This window comes from Ochotona curzoniae, unplaced genomic scaffold (genome assembly GCF_017591425.1).
Source record: "Ochotona curzoniae isolate NIBS_2020 unplaced genomic scaffold, NIBS_Ocur_1.0 contig_1302, whole genome shotgun sequence".
Taxonomy (NCBI): Eukaryota; Metazoa; Chordata; class Mammalia; order Lagomorpha; family Ochotonidae; genus Ochotona; species Ochotona curzoniae.
Genome location: NW_024465035.1, coordinates 18,973,493 through 18,987,667, shown reverse-complemented (window position 1 = coordinate 18,987,667; position 14,175 = coordinate 18,973,493). Strand labels below are relative to the sequence as shown.

The 14,175-nt window shown below is 57.4% G+C and overlaps 1 protein-coding gene across 1 annotated transcript in view; it reads right to left on the bottom strand.

Moving 5' to 3' along the window:
- DLEC1 (DLEC1 cilia and flagella associated protein) overlaps window positions 1-14,175 on the bottom strand; it is a 49,237-nt gene that overhangs the window by 9,195 nt on the left and 25,867 nt on the right. The window contains exons 8-23 of the mRNA XM_041004003.1: window positions 13,859-14,032; window positions 13,136-13,272; window positions 12,493-12,585; window positions 10,940-11,030; window positions 10,185-10,347; window positions 9,495-9,687; window positions 8,614-8,672; window positions 8,109-8,277; window positions 7,715-7,808; window positions 7,443-7,573; window positions 7,150-7,308; window positions 6,321-6,460; window positions 2,453-2,606; window positions 1,976-2,086; window positions 1,611-1,744; window positions 1,219-1,410 (exon numbers count right to left, since the gene is read on the bottom strand). Coding sequence (XP_040859937.1) covers window positions 1,219-1,410; window positions 1,611-1,744; window positions 1,976-2,086; window positions 2,453-2,606; window positions 6,321-6,460; window positions 7,150-7,308; window positions 7,443-7,573; window positions 7,715-7,808; window positions 8,109-8,277; window positions 8,614-8,672; window positions 9,495-9,687; window positions 10,185-10,347; window positions 10,940-11,030; window positions 12,493-12,585; window positions 13,136-13,272; window positions 13,859-14,032 — 2,194 coding nt within the window. The remainder of the gene's footprint in view (window positions 1-1,218; window positions 1,411-1,610; window positions 1,745-1,975; window positions 2,087-2,452; window positions 2,607-6,320; window positions 6,461-7,149; window positions 7,309-7,442; window positions 7,574-7,714; window positions 7,809-8,108; window positions 8,278-8,613; window positions 8,673-9,494; window positions 9,688-10,184; window positions 10,348-10,939; window positions 11,031-12,492; window positions 12,586-13,135; window positions 13,273-13,858; window positions 14,033-14,175) is intronic.

Genomic DNA, 14,175 nt, shown 5'->3' with positions numbered 1-14,175 from the left:
AATCTCATCCGCGGATTTGCTGCCACCTGCAGGCCACCCATCAGCCACAGGCCTTGCCTCCCAAGAAACCAGGAGGACTCTGGGTCCCTGGTACCCTTGGTACACACTCCAGTGGACTCCCCATCTCTTGGTCTGTGTCCAATCTTCCTGTGACCCATCATCAGATGCACACTAACGTCTTTGGGGTGGAGAGGAAATAGCTTAGAGAATGGTGTTTGATCCTACCCTGCCTATCCAAGTGGCTGTCAAGTTGGGCTCCCCACATCAAGACGTTAGGGAGTGAGCTGAACCATCCCTCCTGGCAAGAGCCTGAAACTAAAGTGCTGGCCAACTTCTCTAGCGTGAACACTTTCGCTGTAGCTGATTTCAATTTGCCAAATGGCCGAACATCTAGCAGTTGGCTCTCCTTTAAGCCAGTCCTAGCTGGTTCTGGCCTGCTGTTGTACGCAGATATGTGAGAGCATGTATGTATGTGTATGCGCACTGTTCTTTGTGCATGTGAGCTGTGTGTGTGCGTGCAGCTGTGTGCATACATGTGCACGAGCATGTGTGGGCATGCCTGTGTGCCTCATGCTGTGTGTGCAAGCATGAGCATTTGCAAGGCACACATTGTGTTACTACTGCGCATGCCTATACTGTGCATGCATTGTGTGCATGTGTGGGTTGTACACACACACGTGCATCATTTGTGCATGTGTGTGCCTTGTACATGCGTGTTGCATGTGTACTCGTGTGGTCACACATACGTTTGCACTAATGCCATCTGTGTGCGTGTGTGGGCATATGTTGGTATGTGTGTCATGCATCTGTGCACATGCATGCTTGCCAACGTGCAGTCTGGGTGCGTTGCATGTGCGTGCCTCAAACATGCATGTGCACACGAACACACACGTGTGCTGTGCCTCTGCACATGTGTCTGGTAAGCAGAAGAGTCAGCAGTGCCTCTGGCTTCGACCACAGCAGCTTTTCCGATGCCTTACTTTGGGGATATCTCCTCCCTCCTCTGCCCCCCACGTCAGCCCTGAATTCTACCTTGGCCAGGCTGTCCTGCCTGGCTTATCATTAGCAGGGATGCTGAGGAGTGCTCACAGCCCCGGCCCCTCCCGCAGGCCCTCCTCTGGCTAGAGAGGTGCCCGGTAGAGCCCTTTGCTTTTTACAACCCCTCCAGAATCACATCCACCCGAGCCCCGCCCCCTGCTGGACGGAGCCGGGACTTACAGGCTATTCTTGCTGCCTGGCTCGCCGTGGAGACACCCGAAGTACTCGAATTGCAGAGTGAAGGGGGTCTGTATTGGGGAGCAGTTGGTCAGCACAAATCGGCGGTTCACACGGGTCCTCAGGGGCACCGTCGAACCGAAGTCCAGGTGGAGCTCTTCCAGGTCGCCCGGCCACTGCTTGGTGCTGAAGACACTGCCCACGCCAGGGGCACCATGTCACCAACCCCTCGAGGGCTCTATCCAGACCTACCTCAGCTGGTGATAGAGGAGCTCCTGGGAAAACCAGCTTTACATCCTCAGACTCTGCACTCCAAATTTCCTACACAAACTTGTCCCCAGCTGGTCCTTCAGGAGCTCCACCCTGTCCCAGGACCATCCCACCCCCCAACTCACCTGCTGCTATTGGATCCCTCCATGGAAACGGCAATGGTCACCTGGAGGCCCCGAGCTTTCCCGGAAATACCAAGGACAAGTGGCTTCTTCATGCCTGACACATAGCACGGGAGGGCCAGCTGGGTCAGCTCCTCCTGCAGGAGAGCCCATTGGGGTCAGAGCCAGGGTGAGGCCCCTACAGCCGGTTCTGATAGCCTTGCTGGGCACTGGGCATGCCATGGCTCATAAGGCAGGTGCACAGGCCTCAAAGGAAACCCTTCCCATGCCATGCCTGCCTCGTGCCAGGTTGGGCACATTGGTGTCTCACAGACCGCAGCACGGGCACGGCCAGCAACCCACCCACTGAATGAGCCCCACTCGCTCACCTGTGTCTGTGAAGTCAGCTCCAACCGGAGCTTGCACTCCTCCCTGGGGCCCAGCAGGCCACAGCGGGGAAAGATCTTTGATGCACAGAAATCGGCATTCTCTCCTAGGAGCTGGCAGACACCAGGGTGGGCCTATTGTCACCAGGATGGTTCCGGGGCTGGGCAAAGGGCCCCCAGCTCATCTACCAGAACTGGTGGCCTAGGAGCCTATGGAAGAGCTCCCAGGCTGGGCACTCACTGCCGGGAATAAGGCCCCAAGGCTTCCCAGGCATGGGCACCACCACCAGCATCACCACCAGGCTCCCACTGGCTGTATCCGTGGGTCACTAGCATTGCTGGCTGCGGGAAGTTCAGGCTGCATCGGGCCATTAGTCTGGGACAGGCTGGAGTTGGGGAGGGATGGGCTGAGCCTGTGTGTTCTGGGGGACCCTTGTAGGGGGCGTGGCCCTTGCTGAGGGGAGTGGCCACGCTGCTTACCTTGCCCCAGTGGAAGTGCGTGGGCAGCTGCGTGCCATTGATGAGGGTGACGCTGGCCCGGGTGGGCACACCCAGGTAGAGGTTGCTGAGCTCCACCCGGCTGTTCTGCAGGTACACATGGGGCTCCTGCACCTCGGCATACACAGGCAGGTAACTGGCACACAGGGACAGCAAAGGCACACTGATCAGAGAGGAAGGAGAAGTCCCATTGTCCCTGCGGATGCAGCAAGCGGGAACTTCCCTGGGGACTTGGGTCTCCAAGCACTTGCTTGCTTGTGGGCACACTTCAGGCCCCAGCAAAGTCTTCACCGGCACAGCCAGGAAGCCCTCAGGGAGTCCATAGTTTTCAATCCAGCCAGGAACTTGATGAAGCTGCCATTTGCTAAAATGGTTATTCTGTGGGGCTAGCGCAATGGCTTAGCTAGCTAATCCTCCTCTTGCAAGCACTGGCATCCCATATGGTCGCCGGTTCATGTCCTAGATGCTCTACTTCCCATTCAACTCCCCGCCCCTGAGCTGGGAAAGCAGTGGAGGATGGCCCAAAGCCTTGGGATCCTGCACTCATATGGGAGACCCAGAGGAAGCTCCTGCCTACGGATCCCTCTGACTACTATGGCCATTCGGGGAGTGAACCAGCAGACAGAAGATCTTTTTCTCTGTTTTTTTTTCTGTAAATCTGCCTTTTTGATGAAAATAAATAAATCTTTACAATTGTTATTTGATTTCAAAACACAGAGATGCAGAGAGCGAGCGCAGTGGCTGATCGCCCATTGGCTGTTTCATTCAACAGTCAAATGCCACCAATGGCTGACAGCCCAGTCAAAGCCAGAGGTGGCAACTCCAATCCGAGATCTCTTGTGTGGGTAGTAGGCCACGAGCACTCGGGCCATCCTCCATGCCTTCCCAGGCACCTGAGCAGGGAGCTGGATAGGAAACAGAGCAGCTGGGTCCCTAACTGGCTGTCCCTCATGGGAGAATCAAATGGTGGGAATCGGAAATGAACAAGGGGACAGCACTGCCAATCACAGCAACCATCAAACTGAGACTTCTAAAGGCACAATACCAACAACCGTGTGCCGAGAGCCTGCGCACAGCTTAGAGGAAACGGGCAGGTTCTAAGAGTGACACCAACTGCCAAAACCGAGCAAAAAATAAGAAGGCAATCCAGAGGGGTGGGTTATAAGAGACACAGGGAGTAATTTTATACAATGTCTCTGGCAGATCCTGCCAAACACATGAGGAGAAGCTTCCCGGTAGAGCCTCCCAGACCTTCAAGAAGACAGCAGAGGAGTGAGAGCTTCCCAGCCAATATAGGGAGGTCAGGGTTGTGCCCTGGGCGTCTCAACCTGAGAAGGACAAACCCCGGGTCCTTTGTGAACACAGAAGCAGAACACTTCCACAAAATGCCTGCTGTGCAAATCTGTGAGCACCTGGGATGCATAGCAGAATGGAGGGTTCCTGGAACAGCCCCAAACCAACACTCAACAACCAGGGGTAGGAGAAAGGACAAGAATGACCTGACGGCTTCAACAGGTACCTAAAGGCACTCAGCCAAACCCAGCATCCTGCTCGCAAGAGCAGAAGGGATACCCGGAGTGGGTGGGACCTTCCCCAGCCAAGAAGGACATCACACTTAGCGCTGGAAGAATGAATGCTTTTCTTTTCAGATTACAGACAAGACAACTTTATTATATCTATTTGAAAGGTAGAGTTACAGAGAGAAGGAGAAATAGAGATATCTTCCATCTGCTGGTTCACTCCCCAGTTGGCCACAATGGCTGGGGCTTCCTCTCCAATGGGTGTCCCCGTTGTGTGTGTGCTGGGAGCAGCAGGCTCATACTCTGATTTCAGCTGTCCCATTCTTCTCGACTCCAGGCTTCCACCCAGCCCAGCCCAGCCCAGCCCAGCCCAGCCATGGCTTTTGCAATCATTTGAGGGATTCAACCAGCAGGTAGAACTTCTGTCTTGTGCTCTGGGGCCATTTGCTCAGAAGAAACTAACCAGCTCCTTACGCAAATCCACTTCCTCCTCTACTCATAAACTGGTATGAGGCAGGTGTTTTATGTAGTCATTAAGATTCAGGTTAAAATACCTGCATCACACATGCAAACACCTGCTTCACCTCCCGGCTCCTGACCGTGCTCCAGTAGTTGGACGCTAAGGACTCTGCCAAGACTCACAACGTATTGCTATGAGACCGACTGACCGAGCTCTGACCCAGGAGCCCCTCCCCAGCGTGGGATGATTTGGTTTGCATTTTCCTGAAACTCAGGTGTGGCTCACCTGGTGGCAAGTAAGGACCCAAGCGGTGGTAGCAACGTCTTGGAGGCCTCGCCCCCTCGTATCTCTTGCGTGACTGCAGTCACGTAAACAAACACGCATTTCCCTGTCTGGGCCCTGGTCCCACTTCCCTCTGGGGGAAAGGTTGGATGTGTAGGTGGGAGCATGCTACCTGCCTGGTGGCTGGCATCCCAAATAAACTTCCTCTTTACCTTCCCCCCAAACCCTCACCCTCTGAGTCACTCGGTTCTCTTGTGACAAAGCACCTAATTTCAGGTTCTGTCACATTCTTGCTGGCTCCAGGTTTCCCTCCTGGCCCAGCCATGGATGGCTGTTGCAGGCGTGTGAGGTAGTTAACCAGCACTGCCACTCACAAGCTCTCTAATAACTACAATTTAAAAACAACCCAACATCTGGAGTGGACAGCGGAGCATCTCGAGCCATAGGAGAAACAGCAGAAAGAGAAGGAAGACTCGCAAGTCAAATGTGACGCGGGGCAGACTGGCTTCCTAGCAGGAGGGTACGAAAGGAATTGCTCCCTGAATTTTCTTTTTAGAAGCCCAACTGAGAAACCAGGATAAACCAGTCACAGGAAAATCCTTGGCTGGAACCTCCTGCCATCAGCGTCACCAGGAGGTTGGTGGAGCCACAACCCAAGCTGCAGAAAAAAGCCAGGGGTGGGAGGAGGCGAGGGAGGGGAGGAGACCTGGTTTGCAGGGAGTACCTACAGTCACCATGGAAGGTATGCCTGCCCACACAGTCCCTGCTGTTCTTAGCCATGGGAGAAAGCTGAGAAAGATGGGGAGGAACATCTTGCATGGCGGGAGAGCTCTAATGCGCTCTGTCCAGGACACAGACACCATTGTCCACTTCTGTGGATTATATGACCGTGACACTGCAACATGAGCTGGTCCACCTGCCACACGTGGCCAAGGCTTTCCCTGGTAGTGTCTTTGGAAGGGCAGCGCTGGACCCCGGCATTGCACTGCTGAAGTGTTTCCAAAAATGGGTGTCCAAGCTACCCCTTCCTTCATTACACGCACTTTACCAAGACAGACCACCCCCCCAACATGGCCAGGGAAAGCCTGGGTCATAGGGCAGCAGGATAAACCACAGCTGATGACAGCAGTACCCCCATCAGAGCACCAGTTAGAGTCCTGGCCGCTCCATCTCCCACCCAGCTCCCAGCTAATGCACCCGGAGAAGCAGCAGAGGTTGGCTCCAGGGCTCGAGTCCCTGCCCACGCCTGTGGGAGACACAGATCAAGTTCCAGGCTCCTGGCTTCGGCCAGGCCTGGACCATACCAGCATGGCCACTTGGGGAGTGAACCAGCACATGGAAGGGGTCTTTCTCTCTTTAACTCTGTCTTTCAAATAGATCAACACATCTTTTACAAAATAAATCTTTCCCACAAAATGCCAGTGAAATATTCACAGGCATGTCCATTCTTTTCATGTAGTTTCACAGAATAAGCGTGTGACACATCCAGGCAAACCAAGGCCACGCATAACTTTACAAAAATGCCATAATTTTTTTTTTTAAATGTCATGCATTGCACGCCACTTCCCTCCTGCCTTGGGTCCCTTACCTCCAGACGCCATTCTCCACCTCCAGCTCCAGGGCAGTCTGCAGTGTGAGGCAACGCGAGGCTCTCAGCGAGACAGTCACTCTGCACTCCCCCAGAGGCTGCATCTGGCCCCTGGAAGGCTCAATGTCGAAGGGAGACACCTGACAGAGAGGAGGAAGCAGCAGGGCAACCAGTGAGGCTCCCACCCACACCTCCCCCCAGCTCCTCAGCAACCCATCTGGGCTCATCTACTGCTTGGGGCCATGTCCCTGGGAGCCCAGGGAGGAGGCTGGGTCCTGGGGGGTCAAGAAGGGCTCACAAACCCCAAAGCTCAAAAAAGCTTGGAGGGTGCAGAGATGTTGGAGGGTGAGGAGGGACCTGAATGTGGACCTTAGACAAGGAGTCCATTACAACGTGCAGGGAGGACACCCTGGAGGTGACCCACGCTGTCCGCTAATGGTGCCACCGGGATGGCGCACTGCTGCCCGGCTGGCCCTCCTCCACCCAGACCGGTGGCTGTGACTGTGCAAAGTGGACACATTGCTGTGGCTCCTGGACCACTCCCATGGCTGCTGGGCAGTTGGCGGGGAGAGGGGACGGATACGACCTCACTTTTAGTCCCCGTGTCACGCTCCAGATGGCACATCCTATTTACGCAAAGCGTGACAGCTGGGAGACGCGAAGTTGTTTGTTTGTTTGTTTGTTGGAGGACAAATGCTGAGTGACAATGCACCTTAAGCTGCGGGAGTTGGGCAGCTCGCTCTTGCACGCGGGCGCCACCTGCTGTCGGGTTCTCAAACTGCAGGCAATCCCCAGAAAATGAGGGGACACCCCCCCCCCAACAATTTACCGTTTCTCCCCTCTCCTCCAGGCACACGGGGCTCTCCCTCAGGCGCCACGAGGCCGGCAGCTGGCTCACGTTGCGGATCTGGATGTCCTTCGTCATCTTCTGTCCCAGGCGGAGCAGGCCAAACTGCAGGGACGAGACGCTGACCACCAGGGAGGGGCCCTGAGATGCCGGGAAGGAGGGAAGCGGGGGAGGCAGGGAGAGATTATCTCCCGGCACTGAGTCCTCCTCCACGCGCTGCCTCCCGCAGCTCTCTCCATCCACCTTTCCAGCCCAGCTCCTTCTGTGCACCAAACCTTGAAGGTGGCCTCTATGTGTAACACCACCGGCCAGGGGGAGTGTCTGATCTCGCACAACAGGTCCTGGCTAGTTGGGCCAGGGACGCCCCCAGTGATGCTCAACTCAAAGTCCTCCACCTCGTTGGGCTCTGGGGGAGAGGAGACAAGTGATGGGCTGGGAGTTGGGGGGCAGACCAGGCCTGGCCTTCACTGGCTGTCTCTGGTTAGCGGAAGGTCCCCTTCATCCAGCCAGGGCACAGTTGACCCCTCCCAGCCCCGCCTCCCCGTACCTATGAACCCTGTGCAGGGTTCCACTTCAATGATGTGACGATCACAGATCTTCCCCCAGGCGAATCGGATGGGAGACTTGCTGTTGTTCCACATCTGAAACATGACCGGCTCAGGCTGCCCGGGACAGATCCCCACCCCTCCAGCATCCAACCGGGTCAATCCCTCCCCCTCGTTGGGCAGGCCATGGGACTGCAAGCCTGGCCTCGCGTCCACAGGACCCTCCCAGCTGCTGCAGGGTTCGGTGGCCAAAAACCCCTGATGCTGGGGACAACGGGTTCCCCAGCCCTGACTGGCAGGGGAGCTGAGGAGGCCAGGGGGGCTGGGTTTTCCCTTCCCCCCACACACTGCCCTGCCCAGCAGGGGCATGGATGGGGGGCAGGCCACGGCACCGACCTTGAAGCTCTTCTTCACGTTAATGCCAATGTAGTTCTCCCCGGGGATGATGAGGGCGTAGGGTTCCAGGAGGACCTTGAACGGTTCTGCGGCTCCCTTCACCTCCACCTCCAGGACGATCACGTCTTCCGTGGGGCAGCCGTGGGGCTCCAGGCTCTCCATCTCCGAGCTGAGCAGAGTGCACCGTGCAGGGAGGGCGCAGCAGAGATTTCTCCTCCCCTACACCCAACTCCCTGCACCCTACAGGCGACCAGTGCCTGTGGCCATGGCAGCCCCACCCTGTCCCGCCCCTGCCCCACCTTGGGGCCATCAACCAGCCAGGCCTCCTTGACCAAGTCCAGGTCCGGTGCTTGCCAAGGAGACCCCAGCAAACCCAGGCTGCCAACCGGGCAGAGTGCACACTCCCCACAGCTCCTTGGTGGCCATGCTCGGGAGTGCCCCTCCCCACACGCGCGCATGCGCACGCGCACACCCGGGGTGGGCAGAGGCAGGCCCACCTGCTCACCTTATGGGATCAGGGATTTCTTCTAGCACCATCTGAAGTACGCTGTGGAACGTCCCCAGCTGGAAGACAAATTGGGCACTGTGCTCCAGCCGGGCTGCCCGGAGATGCCCAGGACCATGGCAGCTGTTCCCTCTTTCCCCTCGCCCACTCTCCAAGCCCAGGCTGGCGTCAGGAAGACCCTCCACACCGCCCCCCCACCAAAGCTCTCTCACTCCCTCTTCCCCACCCTAACTGAAGTGAGCTCACAGTCAGAATGTGGCTGAGGATCTCAGGTGGGCGTGGCTCTGCCAGGAAGACAAGCCCCCCAGAAATAGAATCTGCTCTTGGCAATGCCTTGGGTAAGCTGGATAGCTATCAAGAGGTAGCCCTGTTCATCCTAGTTCCAGACCTGCCACCTCCAGTAGTCCCCAGAATGCCCCCCTTCCTGCTAGCTCCGGGGCATTCTGGGGCAGTGCCCTGTTCAGCACCCCATCACTCTCTCAAGGGCATCACTAAAGGGCAGTGATGTCCTTTGATGCAGCAAAATGATACAGGAAAGGGCGCCCAGGGCTTTGATGACAAGCCCCCGACCTTGCTGTGGATGGGGTCTGGGTTTGGGGAGCAGTTCCCTGCTCATGCACAGCGCCCCCTGGAGGCAGCAGAGGCGGGCTCATATCCTTGGGTTCCTGCCACCCTGATGTGGGAGAGCTGGGCTGAATTTCTGGCTCCCAGCTGTGGCTGTTGCTGGCACTGGGGCGGCAGGCGGGGTGGGCGGTGTGGGAGAGGCCGTAGCCCTGCAGCTGGGAGGGCTCACCATCAGAAAAAAAAATGCTAATAAAGAACCAGGGAGCTAGAGTCAGACTGGCATGGCGCCATCTCGAGACGCCCCCACTCTGTCTCACCTGGTGGGGAGAAAACTGCAAGATGAACTCGTGGTCCATGTGGGGGCAGAGGACGCCCTTTCTGGGAGTGATGGAGAAGGCAGTGTCCCGGTCCGGGTAGCACTTGATGCTGTCAGCACTGTAGGTTTCTCCCGGCATGAGGGGCTGCAGGTTGGGCTTCATGATCTGCCAGTGGAAGGTCAGTTCCACGTGCCTATGGGGACAGCCCTGACCGTGAGCCGCACGGCCAAGGCCATGCTTCGGTGCATCGTCCAGGAGGGGCCCGGCAGGAAGTTGCCTGGTACCTGTCCCAGTACAATGGTGGTGCTCACAGGTTGGCCAGGAACAAACGGGTAGTGAAGAGAGACCCCAGGAAGGAACCAACACCTGCTGGTCTCTTCCTAGGCACCAGGGCTTCCTGGCATGGGCAGGGTAAGACCACCCCCCCCCAGAACTGCTCCTGACTCGGGGTGGTCCAGGATAGCATCCCTGTGAGTGGGCCCCGCGTGCCTGAGCTGTGTTCAATGCCACTGGTATAAGTGGGTTTTGCAATTGAATTCCTGACGTTAGGAGCTTAAACAGCCATCCCAGCCAGTGGCTGCCAGGAAGCATGGTGTAGATCTGGTCCCTTGTGCTGCTGCCCACTGGGACTCCGACCTGGCCCCTACGGAGAATGGGGGATGTTCTGGGGCACACGCAGAACTCGCTCACGTGGCATTCCTAATAACGAGCCGTTTGCTTGCCGTTGACTGGGGGTTCTCAGGCTCAAAGCGGATGAAGTGCTGAGCTGTCAGGTCCGTGAGCTCCCCAGGCTGTGGCTCGCTTTTCTCACCGGACACGTAGATGAGATCCAAAGCCACCAGCTGCCCAACCCCTGACCAAGAAGGCGAGGTGTCAGGGCTGGGCATGAATGAGTGCTTCCGATGGACTATGACCAAGGACCCTGGCCAGAGCCACCCCAGACAGGGCACATGCATCACCCACATATGGCGCACATGCATGAAGTGAGGGGGGTACACCCCTGCCTTCCTACCAATGAGAAGTGAGCACTCACCAAGTGAAACTGCATGGACAGCTGGATGGACTAAAAGGAGGGAGAAGGGAGCGGGGCACCTTGGGGGGTCTCAGCAGGGTGTCCCTTCCCTGCCCTGAGGCATACGGGCACAGCACTGGCACCTCCCTAAAGGAGGCCAAAAGGCATTCCCATGTGATACAATAGAAGGGTTCATGCCAGGCTGCCATCCTCTGCAGGGGCAGACTCCTCGGATGGTGTTAAAATGGCCATGCCAACTTGGTTCCCAAGGCCTGGCCAGGATAAGGGGTCCCAAACCAAACCCCGCAGCCTGGAGCCTGCACCCTCACCACTGGCTATGCTCCCTGGCACACTGTGGGGCAGCCATGTGGGGTGGCAGCTCCTGGAGCAGGGGCCTCCACACCACCCCCTGGAAGCACCTGCTGTAACCCACCTACGGTCACCAGCTCCTTGACCTGACAGTTGTCACACACCACGACGAAGGTCTGCTCAGCCTGGCCTAGGTTGGTGGGGAGGAACACGACCTGCGGAAGAGAAGGGCTGCCCCGTGACGCCCCACTCCGCTTCCCCCAGTCCCACTTCTGCTCAGACACTCACCTGCCCTCTGCCACCTGCTTTGCACACCCTCCCTGACACCTAAGCCGAGGTTCCTTCCCAAAGCAAGGCAGGGAGTGCGCTAGGAGGACAGACGGTGCTGTGGTGCAGTGGGTTTAAGCTCTCCTAGCAGAGCCCTGGGAGACAACTGAAGATGGTTCAGTGTTTGGGTTTCCTCTGCCACGTGGGAGACCCAGATGGAGTTCCGGGCTCCTGCCCTGTTCATGGTTTCTCCCATACAGAAACCATCTTAGTTTAATGCACTCCCCATTTTTCTATTTTTAACTTCTTTTGCCAGTGCTTTTGGAAGTTATATCCAAAATGATAATAATAATCATAGCATTATCACCAGCCCCACAGTAAGGCCTGGCAGAGGAGGGAGGGCCCCAGAAAGGCCTAGCAGAGGAAGGACGGCCCCAGTAAGGCCTGGCAGAGGAGGGAGGGCCCAGAAAGGCCTGGCAGAGGAGGGAGGGCCCAGAAAGGCCTGGCAGAGGAGGGAGGGTCCAGAAAGGCCTGGCAGAGGAGGGAGGGCCCAGTAAGGCCTGGCAGAGGAGGGACGGCCCCAGTAAGGCCTGGCAGAGGAGGGAGGGCCCCAGTAAGGCCTGGCAGAGGAGGGAGGGCCCCAGTAAGGCCTGGCAGAGGAGGGAGGGCCCCAGTAAGGCCTGGCAGAGGAGGGAGGGCCCCAGTAAGGCCTGGCAGAGGAAGGAGAGCCTCAGTAAGGCCTGGCAGAGGAGGGGGGGCCCCAGTAAGGCCTGGCAGAGGAGGGGGGGGCCTGCCACTGGCAGAATCAGGAGGCAGATCACCCCAGGACCCGATGGGGGCCAGGGCAAGCCAGAAAGCACAAAACAAAGTAGAGTACCAAAGAAGGAGCCTGGTGGGGGGGCCAGTGTGGTGGCTCAACTGACTAATCCTACACCTGTTAGCACTGGCATTCCATATGGACACTGGTTCGTGTTCCAGCTGCTCCATTTCTGATCCAGCGCTCTGCTTATGGACTGGAAAAGTGGAAGAGAAGGGCTCATGTCATCGGGTCCCAGAAACCATGTGGGAGACTAGGAAGAAGCTCCTTGCGCTTAGCTTCAGATCAACTCAGCTCTGGCCGTTGTGGTTTTTTGGGGGAGGGAACCAACCATGGAGGATCTTTCAATCTGTCTTTCTTTCTCTCTGTAAAATCTGCCTTTCCAATAAAATGAATAAATAAATAAATCTTTAAAAGCAAGAGAGAGAGAGCGTGCGCCTGGAGGCAGCATGGCAGGTGACAGCCCTGGCCCCAGGGCTAACGTGGTGGATGAGAAACGTTCAGGGCTCCTGGTGGCGATGCCAAGGGGTGCTTGTGCTCTGCGGAGACCTCTAGGGTCAATCCCAATGAGCAAGGGGAACGTGACCACCCACCTCCAGCAACGTGGTAGAACCTGGAGCCAGCTCGAACACAGAAGGCATGATTCCAAATGGAGGCTGTTCAACGAAGCTAGGGGCCATGGCAGACTGAAAGACATGTGGGGAGTGGCCCGCAGGCATGGCGGGCGGGATGGTAGATGGGCTCACTTGGCACTGTCTTCCCCTATCCCCGGGGGAGGATCTTAAGGGCGTAGGGGTCACCCAGTCACGGGTGAATAAGGTGGCTGTGGTTTGTGCCCTCAGCATGGCAGACTGAACCATTGCTGACAGCTGGCCAACAGACCAGAAAGCTGCCCCCTGCCAGGTGCTGGGACACAAGGATGGGGGAAGATCCTCCCCTGGCTCCCAAGCCCTTCCCTAGTCTGGTCAGCAGAGCCAGCCAACAAGGGTCACAGGGCATCCTGGCCCAGGACTGCACATAGATAAACAAGAGTTCAGCCAGGCTGTAGGTTGATGGGCAGACCTCCAAGGAGGCAAACTGCCCAGTGTTGGGCGGCTTCGGGAGGCCTTGTCAACACTGATGGTCCATGGGATACCTGTAGCCTTGGGGCAGGGCATCTGTAGCACCTGTCCACACCCACAACTTTTCCAGGCTGTAACCCCTCACCAACCACCCACCCACCCCAGGCTTACTCACCCTGAAGCTCGCTGGTGGCCAGCTCTTTCTGGTCATGATACAGAACTTGCCGGGGCTGAAGCCCACGTTTTTGCAGGTGAACCGGGTCATTTTCACTCCCCCGATGAGGCAATAGCCACAGTCCAGTACCGGTGACACTGTAGCCACGGGGAAACAAGACTTGAGAACCAAGAAGAGCTCAGAAGAGCTGGGAAAGGCCACGGGTCCCCATCCCAGGCGCCTGGAACAGAGAGGAATGGACCACGACGTGCATGCCCTTGACCCCTCCAGTCACCGCACACCCCACCCTGGGGACTGCTCCTGAGCCACAAACCCGGAGTGCAAGAGACTGTCCAATCCTGGCTAAGCTGACAGCAGTCAGGGCCCACCGTGGACTGGTGCTCTGGCTTAGGCCACTCAGCATGGCCTGGGGATTGTAGTAGAAGTGCTGACTTTGGGGCTGAGGCAATAGCTCACCTGGCTAATCCTCTGCCTGCAAGCAGTGGCAGCCCATGTGGGCACTGGTTCGTGTCCCAGTTGCTCCCATCTAGCCCCCTGCTGGGGCTTTCCTGACCTGGGAAAGCAGTGGAAGATGATCCAAGTCCTTGGGCCCCTGCACCCAAGTGGAAGACCCTGAGGGGGGCTCCTGGCTCCTGCCTTGGAATCAGCTCAGCTCTGGCTGCTGTGGTCATTTGGCGAGTGAACCAGAGAATGGAAGATTCAGTAACTGGGGCCCACACTCACATGTCAGCACAGGTGGTGGCCTCCGGGCCTGCAGTGGGATCAGAAGGGTGTGAGCTGACTGGGTCTCGACCAGGAGGAAATCATCGAAATCTCCAAGGCAGTCGGGCATAAACTGTACAGTGTACTGGCAGGTCATCCCAGGCGCCACCATGCCACCGTCTCCTGGGAACATCCCTGGGGGTGGGGGTGGGGCACAGGTAGGAGTGACAAAGGAGGGTAGGATGGGGGTGGCTGTGGGCTCGGCCACTGCGTGAGGATGAGTGGCAGCAGAGGGCCAGGCAGGTACCATTGGCAAGTCCAGCACTAAAGTGAGAGGC